The sequence below is a fragment of the Parasteatoda tepidariorum genome, chromosome 10 (genome assembly GCF_982258835.1).
Source record: "Parasteatoda tepidariorum strain Cologne lab strain chromosome 10, Ptep-v5.0, whole genome shotgun sequence".
NCBI lineage: Eukaryota > Metazoa > Arthropoda > Arachnida > Araneae > Theridiidae > Parasteatoda > Parasteatoda tepidariorum.
In genome coordinates, this window is record NC_141764.1 from 75,355,273 (window position 1) to 75,373,031 (window position 17,759).

The window sequence follows — 17,759 nt, forward strand, 5'->3', positions numbered from 1 at the left end:
GTTATTTAACAAGATTATCCAATTTCTGAAGCTGTCGTATATCCCAACAATATCCAATTACTCAATCCGTAAAATCGCAAAATTCTTTTTTGTAATTAAACATATAATATAAAATTCAATGTTAAACAATAAGATGGAAAGAACTTTAATTCTAAACTAATAAATTGATAAACTAAAAACGTTTAAAAATTTAGAAAAAAAGTTTAAGTAATTCGCATAAAAACAAATATATATCTACTAGTATTTTTCTTGCACATTTAAAAAAACACTTACATATATATAATCAGTTCTTATTAAAAAATCCACTATAAGGCAATAGTGTATCTATTTACCAATATTATCCAATTCCTAAAACTGTAGTACATCCCAACAGTATCCAATTGCTCAATCCATAAAAGCGCAAAATTCCAATTTTCGATTACAACAATAAGGCAATTTATTCACCAAAGACGAAAGCATCCCTCCCTCCGGGAAGATCCAAACACTTCAAGAAGACCCCTTGAACTCTGAACAACAAACACAATCCAGGAATGCACCGGTAGCATACCTGTATTTCTGAGGAGGAACACCCCCGGGGGTTCCACGTCAATCCAGAAGAACTCTGGGAAAGCAGCAGATATATTTAGTTCCTGTCGGGAGATTTTACACGAATGGACAGATTTATATGGTAGAAGTCAATCTTGTGCAGGGCTGATGGTAAAAAGGGGGATGTTTATGACTTGTTGTGTATGGTAGGATAACATGTCACAAATAACAGTAGCTTAGTGGGTGGGGACCGGGTGCTTTGGACATTTGCTCCTGTAGGGCGGTGTTATTCTTTACGTCGCATTGATTTTTATATACAATCACGAGAAATTTGATGTAAGTAAGCCCATAATTAAGGTGCGTGGTTTTGTGTTATGACTCAATTTCGCTGACTAGCAAAATAAAAGAAATCAAATTTAGCGATCTCGAGTAATTTTTTGTATTATCATTTTTTTGTAGTTTCTAGTTGGTTATGATAAGCTGTTCCGGAATACAATAAATTTGCAGTAATAATAAAATGTTAAATAAAATATTCAATTGATGTTCTCCTTCTATAAGTCATAATATATATATTTTTAGAAAGATTATTATGACTCAATTTCGCTGACCAGCAGAATAAAGGTAATCAAATTTAGCGATCTAGAATATTTTTTTTGTTTTATCTTTTTTTTTTTCGTAGTTTCCAGTTGGTAACGATAAACTGTTCCGAAGTACAATAAATTTGGAGTAATAATAAAATTTTAAATAAATTATTCAAATGATGTTCCCCTTCTATAAGTCATAATGCATATTTTTTGAAAGACTATTATGACTCAATTTCGCTGACTAGCAAAATAAAGGAAATCAAATTTAGCTATCTAGAGTAATTTTTCGTATTATTATTTTTTTTATAATTTCTAGTTGGTTATGATAAGCTGTTCTGAAGTATGACAAATTTGCAGCAATAATAAAATGTGAAATAAATAATTCAATTGATATTCCCTTTCGATAACTTATAATATATATTTTAAAAGACTATCATGACTCAATTTCGTTGACTAGCAAAGTAAGGGATGCCGAATTTAGCGAATTAGAGTAATTTTTTATCATTATTATTTTATTTTTTTACAGTCCCGCTGTTCAATTTGCTGCAATAATAAACTGAACTGAGAAAGAAATTATAATTCATTTTTCCCCTCTTCTATATATATATATATATATATATATATATATATATATATATATATATATATATATATATATATATATATATATATATATATATATATATATATATATATATATATATATATATATATATATATATATATATATATATATATATATATATTAGCCATATTATTTGAAAAGAATAAAACAAGTTTATATACATTAAATTATATTATTGTTTATTGTTCCACACTGATTTTAAATTGAAAAATTAAACACTTAATTCTCTCCTCAAAGAAACCCCAATTTGTTTGATTTTAAAAGTTGTTGATTAATGAGCTACTGTAGCTATATAAAATGCTGACATACTGTGGTCAGATATTTTCTAAGGAAAAAAAAATTAAAGATAAATTGAAAGATATTTAGGTGTCTCGAAATTGTCCTAAAGTTAATTTTCTGTTTCAAACATAACATTTAAATTTGTTTTTTATTTTATTTAATTAAATATCAAACAAAACTTAGTCGTCAAATTTAAAAAAAAACTGCAACAGTAAAAGTATATAAAGAAGTGAAAAATTTTGTTCTTCAGAAACTTAAAATCCTTAACTTTCTTTAAGTAGACATTAAATATCAAACGTATTATTTTTTGAGACTGTTTGTGAATCGCATTGATTATCCATCTATAAGATAAACTATTTATGCTAGTTCCAGGTTTGTTTCAAGTTTTCATCTAGATTCAGAATTAATTTAAGGTTTTTATGTCGATTCTAAGTTAGGTTAGGTTTTTATGTTGATTAAAGGTTAGTTTAAGGTTATCATTCAGATTCCTAGTTAGTTTAAGATTTTTTGGTAGATTCCAGGATAGTTTAAAACTTTCATCTAGATACTTGGTAACTTTAAGATAGACCTGTAGATTCTAAGAGATGGAATGTTAAATTTCATTATAACTTTTTTTTACGTTTTAGATACAAAAAATTAAAATTCAAGTTTTCACTAAGATTCCGGGTAAGTTTAAGGTTTTTATGTAGATTAAAGTTTAGTTTAAGGTTATCTTACAGATTCTTAGTAAGTTTTAAGATTTTTAAGTGGATTCCTGATTAGTTTAAAATTTTTATATAAATTCCTGGTCAGTTTAATATTTTCATGTGAGATCCTGGTTAATTTTATTTTTTCATGTGTATTCCTTGTTAGTTTAATATTTTTATGTGGATTCCTGGTTAATTTAAGATTTTCATGAGGATTCCTGATTAGCTTAAGATTTTCATATAGATTCCTGGTTCCTTTAATATTTTCATTCATGTAGAAACTGGGAGATGAAATGTTAATTTTCATTATAACGTTTTTTACTCGTACTTTACATCAAAGCGTTGCATTTTTTTAAACTTGAACATTAAATCTGTTTTATATTCTTTTTTTTAAAAGACAAAAACATATAACTTACGTTATAGATATAAAAATGAAAATTCAAGATCAGTTAGGGAGTCTTTAATATTTTTCGATATGGCTAAAAGGTTTTGATGAATATTTAACCACAGTAACAACGTTAATTTTCTTGAAATTTTGAATTTGGAAGGAAAAAAAACTGCTCGCACACCCTAGTACTTAGTATCTTGTTTAAAGTTTCCTTAATGAAATATACAATTTATGAATCAATGTCTAAATATATAAATGGATATTTTTTTAATGAAGTTAAGAAAAATATAGCTCGTTTTTTTTTAAATGTACATCTTTCTTTTAATCCATTTAATTAAAAAAGAAAACATTTAGTCACTCAAAACCGCAGTCAGTGTAATACAAAGGAAAAAAAAAAGTTCCAGCCAATCCCAATTATTGCGGAATACGCCTAAGTTGTCATCATAAACATAAGGTTGAGCGTACAAAAAATCATTGAAACAGATCAAAGAAAATTCGTTCTTTTTAAAGAAGTTTCGAAGAAAAGCAATTTCATTTTAAGAGGAACACCCCTTACCCGATGACGAATCCGTTACTTTGTAACGGCACATCCACACCATGAGTTATTTAACGCCCAATAATTCCGAGCAACTAATTGAAGACATTAGGAGCGGTGAACAGCACTTGCCGACTACATATTAGAAAAAGAAGGAAAAAATGATGAAGAGCAGAAGAAAAAAGATGAAGAAAATCGTCGTCTCTAATTTTCGGCACTTTACTCCCTGTGTACACCGAATAAAGTTAGAAAAGATTGAGGGATAATATACTAAATAAATATTTTTAATTTAAGGTATCTGACTAGTGCACAAATATTATTTTGGGCAAAATTTTTGAAATTGAGTCTATTCTAAAGTTAGAATCCCTGTGCTTTTAGCTTTCGAAAAATACTTTACTTTTGTTTGTACTCTAATTATTTACAAAGTTATAGCAGTTTTCATTCAAGGTGATGACAGAGGGTAGACTATTGATTTTAAGTCTTTAAATGTGTTTATCTCAAGATCAGATTTTTTCACATTTTTTAACATCTTAAACACGATATCTCCTGTTTTTTTATGCTTACTTTCAATAATTGTCTACAATTTCTTATGAGTGCTTATGTAGAACACATGTTTTGTACTGCAGACTAAGAGAAAGAAATAGAATTTAATTTTTTATGCATGTTCTTTCGCAAAGACGAGTGTCAGAAATTTTTAAAAATTTGCCTTTTTAATTACATTGATAACGAACTTAGTAATATATGCACTTGTTTTAAAGATAATAGTTCAAAAAATAGTTGATAGCATTTTAAATAAAATTCTCAAAGGATTTTTATTTGCTACAGGCGATAGAAATTTTTCACAGTGTTTATCGTATATGCATGCCTTATTTTTACCTAAATATGGCCATATAAAAATAAAAGTAATAAGAACTTCAATTTTTCGATGGTTTTAAAAATTTTTACTCATAATAAAACCAATAAACTAGATCTTTTTTAATTTTTAAAATAATATTTTAAAAAACGCTATCGAAACTAGACATATTTGCGAATGGTGCCTATTGGTTAATATAAGATTTATATTATCATAACTTTTAATGAATAGATTTTGATTTAAATTGAAATTAAAGAGCAAATTCATGATTTTAAATGACTTGAAAAATCGATAAATTTATATAATTTAAATAACTAAACTAAAATAACTCTCCCATGCTTGGAATAATTATTTTAAACAATTTTATGAACTAAATAAATTAATCCGGTTAAAAAATATGTATGATACACGTTAGTCTAATTATCGGTTAATATTAATATTGGCTGATTATTAATAATAATGACCGGCTATAGTTAATAATAATAACCGGCTATAGTTAATAATAATAACCGGCTATAGTTAACAATAACGGCAGGTTAATACTAATGGTAGACAGATTTATGACTTTAGCCGTAGAATATGTATAAAAGCATGTATCTCTATTGGAAAATTTTTTATTTATGTGGTAGCGTTAAGTGAATAAATTTTGATTTAAATCGGAAAAGTTAATTCATAATTCAAAATAACATATTAAATTGATAGGTAATAAGCTAACCTTGATTTATTCATTTTAGATGTAAAGTAAACTCCCTTAAGCTAAAATAACAAACTATTTTATGTAATTTTATGAACTAAGTTCGAGTAGTTGAATCAAATTAAAAAATAGTAATATCCACCTGTTATTATTAATAAAAACTGGCTATTATTAATAAACGGTCGGTAATTATTAATAATAACCAGATACGTACTTTAACCGTAACATATGTATTACTTTTTGATGGATGTTTCTGTAAGGCATCTATCAGAAAAAGGTTAATTTGTATGGTAGCTCTCAATGAATAAATTTCGATTTCAGTTGGAATTGAAAAAATTCGTTTATAATTTTAAATAATTTATTTAATGGATAGGTTATACACCAACATTGACTTAAATGTTTTATATCAATGTTAGCGTGTAACCTATCCGTTCTATACTTCACTGTATTTTACTGTACTGTACTGTACAGTACTGTACTATACTGAACTGTATTGTATGGTATTGCTTTGCATCTCATTACACTGATTACGTTGCATTACAGAGAATAAAATTTGGTATTTTAAAAATAAATGAGAATAAAAGTATTGGTGTTGTTGTAGTTCATTTACGTCGCACTAGAGATGCACAATGGGCTATTGGCGACGGTCTGGGAAACATCCCTGAGGATGATCCGACGACATGCCATCACAATTTTGATCCTCTGCAGAGGGGATGGCACCCCCGCTTTGGTAGCCCAACGACCTGCACGCGAAATCGAGCACGAGAATAAAAGTATAGATTATTTTAAATATTCATCCACCATTGAACTCAAGTAAGTTTTCACATTAAACTTAGAAAGGACATCATTGTGGTTACTTTAATTAAAAGTCATAGGCATCTAGACAAAGTAAATTAGGCTGACAGTTTTCGAAAATTAAGAACAGGAATTGTTAAAAGAAAAAAAAATTAGAGTGAAATGTGACAGGCTAGGATTTTTTCCTCTCAGAATATCACGTTTTGAATCTAAAGCTTTTAACAAATTAACAGTGTTTAAATCGAAGAAAACTACTTAAAGATCACAAATTTGAAAATTTCGAAATATTTAATGAGTAAAAAGGACGTTATAAATTTTCCTAAATTTTCATCATTAGTCGTAAATAAAAAACATTCCGAAAATGAAGCAATTGTGTAATGCTCGAACCCACTATCATAAACACTCATGTTAGATAAGAAAACAACGCAGGCGTCAAGAAGAAACTTTGAAAGAATTCACACCGCCATCTGCCAAAAAATATTGCAACTGAAACTTAAAGTCTGGGAAAAAATTATATGGTCTGCCACATAAAGTTGTTAAAGAATTACCTTTTTTTTAAAAAATCTTAACCACTTTTGAGTTATAAAGTTATGAAAAATCATTCATCTAATTTGGAACACTCTGTAAACATATTAAAACTATGCGGAAATTCGTACTAACTCAATCTATCTACATCAAACCATGCTCTCGTTTGCTGCTGTTAATAATTGCTTATTCAATGCATCAATTCAGCTGTCTGAATTCAACCTCTCAATTTATGATTTGTAAATTGGTTATTAACGGTTAGTCCCTACATTTAACTTATACAGAAGAAAGATTAACACTAAAGGTGAAGAGACTATGAAATCAAATAAGTACACCAGCCAATGCAATATGGATTGCATAATACAATAACAACCTTTTTATTAAGGAACGGTTTGTAAAATAAATGTCTCTTTCAAGAGCTTTACTGTAGTTTCAATATAAACATCGCAATAGCACACATTCACCCACCCTTAGCAAGCACAATTACAATCTTTGCACGTCCCATTTCTTGCACCAATAAACCTGACCCACGACCACAAAGAGACCAATCCTCTCTAGATATCATTTTTAATTCCCCAGTCATGAACAGACGTGAAAGGTTATGAAGATCTAAATTTTGATCTGACTCCCATAATTTAATAATATCCCCTTTTCCCCTTACATTAGAAACAAAACATTCGATATCGTCTGTACAAGCATTTACAAATTAATCGTGCCGTCGCCCTTTTAGATCAAAGTTCTCCAAATATTGTCCCGATAATCGTAATTACCGACTTTGCTTTGATAAAGAGAGCGATTGCAAAAGATACGGTGATACCCTGAACACCCAATTAGGGGTCAAGAGGTTAAGGGGCCCTTGCCCCGCCTTTGGGGATGCCGTCATGGGCGGGAATCATCTCTATTCCAGCAGAAAAGGTGCGGGATGACCCTGTGTTGGGTAAAATTTGTTTCCGTGAGGTTGTGATGTTTACCCCGCAGCCCGATGAAGACATTGTTTCTGGTATGATTTATCAGTGAAAATTTTATGATCAACTGATAACGCACGAAATGTGGCCTTAATTGGTTCTTAATTAATTGTACATAGAAATTAGTCCAACCTTTTGTTTTCTAAGTATTTGGAACGGTATTACCAAGTTGGTGATTAATTTCTTGGGGAGATGGGTATCTCTTTTTATTTTCCTGCTTCTGCGGTCATTATTAAATCAGTTTAGAAACTGCTCTTGAATTTTGCTAAGTATTAAATAAATTTACCGTATTAATTATAAGTTATTTCGAAAAAAGCGGTAATCAAGTAGTAATTATAAAACGCTTTTAAACTCATATTATGATAATGATTATTTCATTAACAGTTTCGTAATATTGTCGCAATGTCAAAGGGTCGGGTTACTTCATAAAATCAGGTTTCTTATCGCTTTGTTAGTTCTGTATTCTGAGGTACATAATTTGAGGTACATAAATTCTTAAATTTTTCTAAGATTTTTCTTAGATTTTTTAAAGCATAGTAAAATGAAATAAATTAATTACAAATACTTCACCTAAGGATATTTCATTAAAAATTACGTACTGCTGTCAAGCAAAGTATTTAAAAGTTCCAATTACGTCATATTTATATATATATATATATATATATATATATATATATATATATATATATATATATATATATATATATATATATATATATATATATATATATATATATATATATATATATATATATATATATATATATATATATATATATATATATATATATATATATATATATATATATATATATATATATATATATATATATATATATATATATATGTATACATGGTTTTGTACAAAACAATTTTGCCGAATGGGCTAAACGATATTTTCCAACATACACAGATTAATCTTATTAACTCTTCAACTCATTCCCTTTTTAACCTTAAAGATAAGCGTACAAATCGAGGAAAACGGGGATCAGGAAGTAATAAAACTCTCTGAATAGTGACAAATTAAATGTAAATTTTATTTCTAATATTGAAAAAGGTTTTAATAAACATTATAATATTAAACCGATGAAAGATTTTGTTTACTCCCTTAAGAATAATGTTTTATATAAACTTCAAGATCTTATTAATAACTTTTCTTTCATTAATTTACGCTTAAAAATTTTTGTTTCTATCTTGTAAAAACTAAAATGAGTAAAATTTCAACACATAAAGAGAAAAATTTAAATAATTTGTATTAACTTACATAACTTACGTGATTAACTTACTTTACCCTATTTTCGGTAAGATTAAATTTCATAATATTTTTTAAAATTTAAAAAATTTGCTAAAATATTTTAGCATAATTAAAAGCTTTAAATATAATGAATCTCTTAATAGAGCTATTTTTAATTATAATGATATTTTATTTTAAGAAAATTACATTTTATAAAATTTAGTGAAAATGTATATATTGATTATGAATGTCACTATGAAGAAGATAAATATTTTGAATTTGTTGATAAACGTCATAAACATATCATTACTGGTAATTTAAATATTATAAAAAACTTAGAACTCAATTTAATGATAAAAGGTAAGAAAATTTAGACCCATTTAAAATATATCAATTAATAAAACTCAAAAATACTCTCTTAATGTTCTCAATAATTTTCGTTTAAAGATATCTAATAGATTCTCTTTACCATTAGGTATGTTAACAGAATGGAAATGAACTGTTTATTATTGCTTTAAAAATTTTGTTTTCTATAATAAGGAAAATTAATAATAACAGTAACAACTCAACACATTTTTCTAAAATTAAGAAAGCATGTGGAAATCAAAAGCAATGACTGCTAAAAAAAAAAAAAAAAAAGAAAGAAAGAAAGAAAAGAAAAGTAAGTGAAACGTCGAATTTATTTAGCGCAAATCGAGATAGCGTTCAAAAAGTTATTACTGAATTCTGTTTATCGTAATAATATCGGCATTTTAAAAGCTATGAGAAAATCAATTGCATTAACTGGAGAAACGAAAAAAGAAAACGGGACAGTCGAAAACATAGACTTACGATGGTATCGAGGGCGTTGAAAAGTGATTACTGAAATGCGCGATTCGTATTATACATAAATTCGACCTGTTTGTAACTAAATAAAAAGGGTAGAAGCAAGTCACTTGAATTAAATAATTCTTCTGTTACAAATTGGAATTTGCTACGAAATTGCTATTCATTAAAATACAAGTTTAAGAAAAAAAAATTAGAAAAAACACAAATTTTTCTAGCGAACGATCTTTTACGGAATTCCTTTTAGACTATTAATTTTATACTTTTGCGTTAACCTCAGTAGTTCCTTAAATTTATCCCGAGTGGTTACGGAATTTTTTCTCTCTAAGAAATCTGCAAAAAAAAAAAAAAAAAAAAAAAAACTGTTATTGGACATAATTGAGAACTTAGGAGGAAAAGTAGAGGGAAAAACTGGTAAGGGCTAAATAAATGTCCCGATAACGAAATTTTGCATAAATAACGAAATTGATATTTTTGATTAGCAGAACTCCGAGAAAATGTTATCCGAATTGATTCGAAGAAGTTCGAGAATCAACGGTGTTGATATTCGCGGAAATCAGCGAATTAGTGGAAGAATCACTTGAATGAAACTAATATGCTATTAGTCTCAAAACTGTTGAAAAGAAAATATCAAAAAACAGATTTATTGTGTTTTTATGTAATTCTCGATAAACAGTTAAAAATTTCAACAAAAAGCTTCTTTTCTGGAGCATAAAGCTATGATAAATAATAAAAAAAAACTTTCGACCAATTTATTCTTAAACAACAACTATTAATAATTTTACACAATATTTAAAAAATTTTAAATTTAAAATAAATGTTAAACATCATCTTACATCCTTAATTTATCTAACGCCCTCAAAGAAATTTTTTGAAAAAGAGAAATTAAATAATACTTTACACTTTAATTCTTTGAATATTATTCCTGAGATTTCAAAATAAAAATAAAGAGTGACTTTTTTGATAGCATTAATTTCTATAATGTGTCAGATTTTATTATTTAGTTTGTGATGTTGGGTAATTTTATATATAATATTTCCGCATTTAACTATACAAACATTAAAAAGTATTACATTTTTCCTAAAACATTGTTTGGCGAAATAAGCAAATACCAAAAATTAACCCGATTCACTTGGCTAACCCAAAACATGATTTGTAGAAAGAATTGTATTTGCCTACCCTGCAAACAAGCAAACTTCGCTTATAAAATCAAATATTTCTTTGCATTCCCACTTGAAAAAAAATAGGAAAAAGAAATATAAACAATCCCGGAGCGTTTCCCGAAAACAAAACGCGATTCAAAACGAAAATAAATACATCATATTTCTTTTCTCTATGAAAAAAAAAGCGGAGAAAAAGAAGCAAAATCTATCATCCCGATCGATTTCAAGCTCTACGTTACAAATGCAGTTAAAAGAACAAATTTTTAAGATCTTAACGTAGAAAATTCCATGTCCAAATCAGCTTAATAAGCCTTGTAGGAGTGTTATCAAGATGTCCCGATAATGACACGTAGTGTCCCTCATTAATTTTAAGCTCAACGAAAATTAATAATAGAAAAAAAGATATATCCATTTTTTTTATCGTTGAGCCTCGTTATATTTTCATTGATCAACTACTTTTCCCGACGAAAAGTCTAGTGAAAGAGGAAACAGAATCGAACTAAATTGGGATTTGTCTTGACTTTTTAAAATTTCTAGATTTTTCTTTTGAAAGAAAAAAAGAAACTTCATTATTCGTTCATCAGTTTCTATCGCGATATTTTCTTGATCTGGAATCGTACGATGATGTTCACAATTATCAGTTTAAGTGGGTGGAATTGGAAATGAATTCCATCTGCTATTCTGACATGGAACCAGCGTAATTGCCCTTTTAACTATCTGCAATTAATCAATCCAGTGAAGCGAATTGCTTTACATTTGTCGACAGGAGTCGTGTTTTACCGCCAATAATTGGAAAACAATAGTTTTGAAAAATATGCGGATAATGAGGAATATATATCTTTCGGGATGACTGGATTTATTCAGGAAATAAACAGGATAAAAAAAAATTGTTGAAAACTTAAATGCAAAATAATTTCTTTTTGATGGTAAAGAAATGGAGAAAAAAAACAATGAACTAATCATTAGTCACTAGGTTCTGTTATAATAAGAATTTGTTCAAACGTCAAAATTTGCAATTATTCCGTTCTGAATGACATTAGTCGACGCATTAAATGTCACTAGGTCTAAGTCAGTATGTGTATTAATTGATAAAAACCAGTAGTTATTGAATACATAGACGTAAGATTCAAATCACAGATTGACTGATCTAATTAAGCTCAGAATAATTTCTTTTGCATGATAAGTAAAGAAATAGGGAGAAAAGCAACGAAATAAATCAATAGTTTTTTCAATAATAGTTTTGATATAATAAGAATTTGTGCAAATGTCAAAATTTGTTCTTATTCCGAATTGAATGATATTAGCTAGTCGAGGCATTAAATGTCTCTAGGTCTAAGTCAGTATGTGTATTAATTGATAAAGACCAGTAGTTATTGAATACAAAGATATAAGATTCAAATCACAGATTGACTGATCCAATTAAACTCACAATAATTTCTTTTGCTTGAAAAGTAAAGAAATAGGGAGAAAGCAACGAAATAAATCAATAGTTTTTTTTAATAATAGTTTTGATATAATAAGAATTTGTTCAAATGTCAAAATTTGTTCTTATTCTGAATTGAATGATATTAGCTAGTCGGTGCATTAAATATCACCAGGCCTAAGTTAGTATGTGTATTAATTGATAAAATTGTAGATCTAATGACACAAATTGATCAAGTGTCACTAGGACTAAGTTAGTATGTGTACTAATTGAAAAAAACCTGTAGTTTAATTATTGTGTGCTTAGATTAACACAAAATTCATTTCGTAGATTGACACAATGCAATAGTTAGAGTTATATACAAGCAATTAAATGACGCTAAATAATAAGTAAACTGTCGATACGATATGTTAATTATTAAACTGCAGTAATTATTCAACTCATACATTTACAATTAACAGTTGTTAATCCATGTATTGTTTGACAATATACGGTTTCGTTTAAAAACGAGACGAATGAAACGAAATAAAATTATTAGTTTTCTGATTAATAGCTCTGATATTATGGATTTATTTAAAAAAAATTTCCAAGTTTTCTGCACTAAATGGCATTAGTTTGTTGATTGAGGAATGGTCACGGGGAAACTTTGAAAAATACTTTATAATATTTTTACAGACAAAGTCGTGACAGAAATTTCTCATGCTTCAATATTTGAATTAGAAAATTAAAACTAAAAAAAAAAGTATTTTACCGTCGTTTAATTCCATAAAATCTCAATTTTAAAAATGTCTTACTTCTAAAATAATAATTTTTTGTTTCAACAGCTACGAAATTATAGCTTCACAAAAAAATATGAGCAGTTTTTTTTTTGCATTTCTCAATCACCCATTCAAAAAGTATACTTTAAAAACTGAAAACTCTACATCAATTTTAACTTCAAAAGGGAAACAAATATTACAAAAAGCGAATTCGAACGTAAGCCCCAAGAAACATTTCAAAAATATGATTCTCTTCTGCATAATAACTGCCTCTATTTCAAGTTCTAAACTTTTCAAGTTACGGAAAATGAAATATATACACACCAATCTAAGTAGCAAAAAAACACGAAGGTCATAAAGAAAGTCGTAGAAAAAAATAAAATAAACTGAACCACCGTTCGTGTTTTTAAGCCAAAAGCCTATTTTAAATATGGAAATATTTAAGTTTAAAACTAAGAAGTTATACAAAACGTAGTCGCATTTGTAGGAAGTGAAGGGTAGTTGAAAGTTAAAAGTTGTAGCAGCTGATGTTAAGTGCCCTACTGCCCGATAAAATTGCCCGGTGTATCTAATGATGTCGGTTTGAAGTGAAGCTTTGCTCTTCCCTGATGGACATTTTTTTCCCACTGAATGGTGCATGCATAAAGAATTAGTTCGAAATGTCGAGTTGAAACTATTTTAATAGTAATATTTGTCAACGAAAAAAAAAACTGATTTGGTTTAAAAAATTTATAATATTTAAAATGAATACACTTTAAAAAAAAAACATGTTAAATTGATACTGTTCCAATAGTAGTTTAATTAAAAATATTTTTATTGTTTTTTTTTTCTTTTTGTTAAAAACTTGGGATGTAGTCAAAATTAAGAATTAAAACTATTTTGAAAACTTAGGAAGTAAAAAACAGTTTAATTTAATATGTTTGACATGTTGAATTTAAAAATATATATATATAAATTTAAATCATTTTCATTATAATATTTTCAAGTTGGTTAAAAATCAAGTTTAATCTTTCATGACAAATTTTCTTATTAAATTGCGCATGTATAAATAATTAGTTTGACTGTATAAAGAATTAGTTAAATTAAAATTATTTTAAGAATAATGCTCGTAATAATTTTTAAAGCATTTCATGCTTTAAAAATTGGATTTAGTTTAAAATAAAAAATTATTTTAAAATACATTAAATTAAAGCCATTTTAAAAGTAAATGTGTTGAAAATATTTTTATTTTAATTCCTGCAATAAAATTAAAACTTAGGATAAAATTAAACTTAGGATAGAAACAAATATTAGAAACAATAAAATTAAATCATGAGTAATGATCCAAAGGTAAAGTTTATTTTAAAACATATTAGATAAAAAATACATTTACGGTATTCACTAAAAATATTTCAACAATAACATTTTTCTTGAAAACAATGGATGTAATTTAAATTACAAATAACATTTAAAATTGTATTTAAAAAGCATTTAAGTTAAACTATTTTAACAGTAATTTAGTTGGAAATATTTTATTGAATAAAACTTAAATGTGTTTAAAAAATAGAGCTACATTTAAAATAACACACTTTTTAAAAGACATATTAAATCAGAACTATTTAAACAATGTTAGAGTATTTAAACTAAAACCTTTATCATGGAAAATGAGGATTTTGCTTTAAGTTGTAAATTATAGTTAAAACAAATAAACTATTTTTAAAAAATGTTGAAGCAAATCACTATTTTTTTAAAAACATTAATAAATTTTAACTTTTAAACTCACATATTCAAAATATTTTTCAAACCTTTTTACAAATATTTCACTAACTTATATAATAGTTTTGAAATAGTTCGCAAATGTTTACTCTTAGATATATATTTTTTTTCTTAAAGTTTAAACAAATCTAATATAGTATTTTCAAGTACTCAGTTCTCAACGGGGTTATCCGTTTTTAAAGGAGGAAGTTGTTGAAAATTTTCAGGTTGAATTTTTCAGGTATTCTCGTAAAATAAAATATATGAAAAAAACACTTTTCTTGAACATTCGCTATCACAAGTATGACTCTTGTGAATAAGAAAAATGTCAGCTATTTTTTGTGACCTACAAGACTAAAACAAAGAAAAATTGGCAAAACAAAAAAATTTTAGAAATTTACTTATTTAGGCAGCAATGTCATCAAAAACTAAAGTCACGCCCTTAAAAAAAATGTAAGAAAACAGTTGTAAGGATCAGCAAATTTTTTTATATGAGTAAAGATATTTTAGGTATTGCAATTTTCCTTCAAAAACCATACGCGGACATGATAGTAATGGATCTAATTTAATAAATTAATTGATTACTAGCAAGTTGTTAAAATAGTGTATGCACGTTATTTATAAATATTTTATTTTTAAAACATTAAAAGTTACTTTTATAGTTTTTTAAGATTGAAAGAATACGCGAACAATTATGAAGATATTAATAGGACGGATTTAATATAATTTAATAATGATTAAGTTCTAGAATAACTGAAGACCAATATGCATACGTTATTTGCAACCATTAAACTTTTAAAACACTAAACGGTAAAGAATATAAACACGTGACATCCACATTCAGCTTAAGAACACCGGAAATAAAGAAGTCGAACCTACGGAAAAAATTTGTTCCAATAGAAACCACTATTCTTTGTCACGTAAAGAACTCATCACAAATTAAGATTATTGTGAAAAAAATTTTAATAAAATTAAAGAGCCTACGCCCGCTAAAGCTTTCTTCGTTTTCCAGGTGAGATGACATGACATGTCAACGCACAAAATAAATTGTGGGAAAGGAAACAGCGTGATAGTTAAAGCTCTTAATTCCATTTTTTGCGATTTTTTAAAAGCATTATTGATGTTTTTTTTTAAATCTTTTTTACTGAAAGACTTATTTACGATTTTCTCAAAGCAATTTTGCATTTTATTCAGTCAACAGACGATACTTTTTAATTTCATTTAGCAAGCGATTTCTTTTATTTTTATTAAGCAAACTATTTTTTTAAAAAATATATATATTTAGCAGAAGATATTTTTACATTTAACAACAGACATTTAAGCTTTATTCTATTGCTAGGAAACAACTGGAAGACTAAAAAGTGGAATATATATTTGCAAATGAAATTGATTAAAAATTATAATTGATATACTTAATCTTTAAATATTTAAAAAAAATTTAGAACTCTGAGAAAAATTAAACAATAAACAAAAACATGGAAACAACTGGCCTAACTCTACAGCAAGGCTAAGTTTTTATTATCAAATATTTGAAATACATTAGGTAACTGGCATCATAACACTTCTTTGAACTTGAGTAAATGTGTTTATAGATCAAATTAGTTAATGTTAAGTTAAAACTCATATTACTTTCTAAAATTCTATATATACTAGGAGGCTTCGCCCCCTGCTCGCTGGCGCTCACCAACCCCCGGAACTGCTTTCGCAGTTCATTTCGGATTGCTTCGCAATCCAATGCTCGCTTTGCTCGCTCATTGGATACGTTCTTAACGTCTAGTGTTTGTATACTTTTTTGAATACTGAAGTTCCGAAAACTTTTCACTGCAGAAAATTCTAAACCTGTACATTTCATTATTAATTTGAAATTGCAAACAGTTCACATATTTTTCTTAATCACACTATTCTAAATTTCAGTTGTTGAGAAAAGTAACTGTTGTAAGTTTTGTTTTAAAGTCTTTCCCACCAGAGGGCTAAAGCCATGTGTTGTAAAACAATATGAAATAGTAGTCTGCCACTGAACGCCGGATGTAAAGCATCGGCTTTGATGAAGATAATTTTGTATTTTTAATTCTCTGAAGGGCGCAACCTTAATAATATGGAATTTGTAAAATAAATGTATATATCTTTGATTGTTGATGAAGCCCATCATTTTGTGTTTTCATCAGGGTTCAGAAGCAGAACAACTATAAGTTTTTTTATTTCGTCACAAAAAAATAAAATTTGCAAAAAACAAAGAAAAGAATAAGAAAATGAGTATAGTCATAGAAAAAGTTAAAATTATAATATAGTATTTGTCAGTTAAAATAAAACTTTTTGTTTAAGTCATTGCTAACAATTCAAATTTCTCCGAGGCAATTCTAAAGTATAAATTAAGGTAGTATTGTTAAGTTGAGACACAATATTTTTAGTTTTGATGTCAGCAATACAATTCAATTTTTCACAAAAATGATTGTTTCCATTGTTAAATTCAGTGTCAACAATTCAAATTTTTCTGAGGCAACTCTTTACCTCTAAATATTATTTCTTTTATGTACACATTTCTAAATGTCAGTATTCAACCACAAAACAACTTAAAATCCTCAAATTTAGCATGAAGTTGTAGTACTGTAAAATTAAAACAATATTTTTAATCAATGAGCCAAATTCTTCAAGAAGCAGTTGTAGAAGTAGGTTGTTTATTTAAAACCTTTTATAGAATTTCTTTAAGAACACAATTGTTAATTTGGGCATTTGGCGATACAACACTTTTAGAATTGAAGGATTTGTTACGTCAAGCGCTCAGGTATCATAATTTTGATCTAGTTGCGCTTCTATGTCATTTTGATTTATGTTGCTAAGTTAACTTTCAAAAAATTCTATGGCTGGCAACAGCATTTTTATTTTTTAAGTTGTTTATTTTAGAATTCGTTATTTTTTTAGCGAAATGTTTTTTAGCCTAACAGAATTCTTTGCCGACTGTTTTCTCTATGAATGAAGAAAATAAAGTAAATATTTAACTGTTGTGAAAAAAATCTTATTTAGTTGTACAAAGTACTTCAGCCAAAATTTGGGAGCCACGTAAGAGAATTATATATATTAGATCAAAAACACATCATTAAAAGGCAGAATGCTTTGGTGTTTTCAAAACAAAGCAAACGTTGCCACCGGCGGAAAAGAAATACAGCCAAA

General features: G+C 27.3%; 1 protein-coding gene across 6 annotated transcripts in view; it reads right to left on the reverse strand.

The window, feature by feature from the left end:
- LOC107437684 (protein madd-4) overlaps positions 1–17,759 on the reverse strand; it is a 295,061-nt gene that overhangs the window by 179,974 nt on the left and 97,328 nt on the right. For 2 of the 6 annotated variants that reach the window (XM_087153041.1, XM_087153043.1), the window contains exon 1: positions 333–602. The exons of the other annotated variants lie outside the window; for them this stretch is intronic. In XM_087153041.1, coding sequence (XP_087009167.1) covers positions 333–365 — 33 coding nt within the window. In that variant the 5' untranslated portion in view covers positions 366–602. Of the gene's footprint in view, positions 1–332; positions 603–17,759 lie in introns of those variants that run through there. 6 annotated transcript variants of the gene reach the window in all.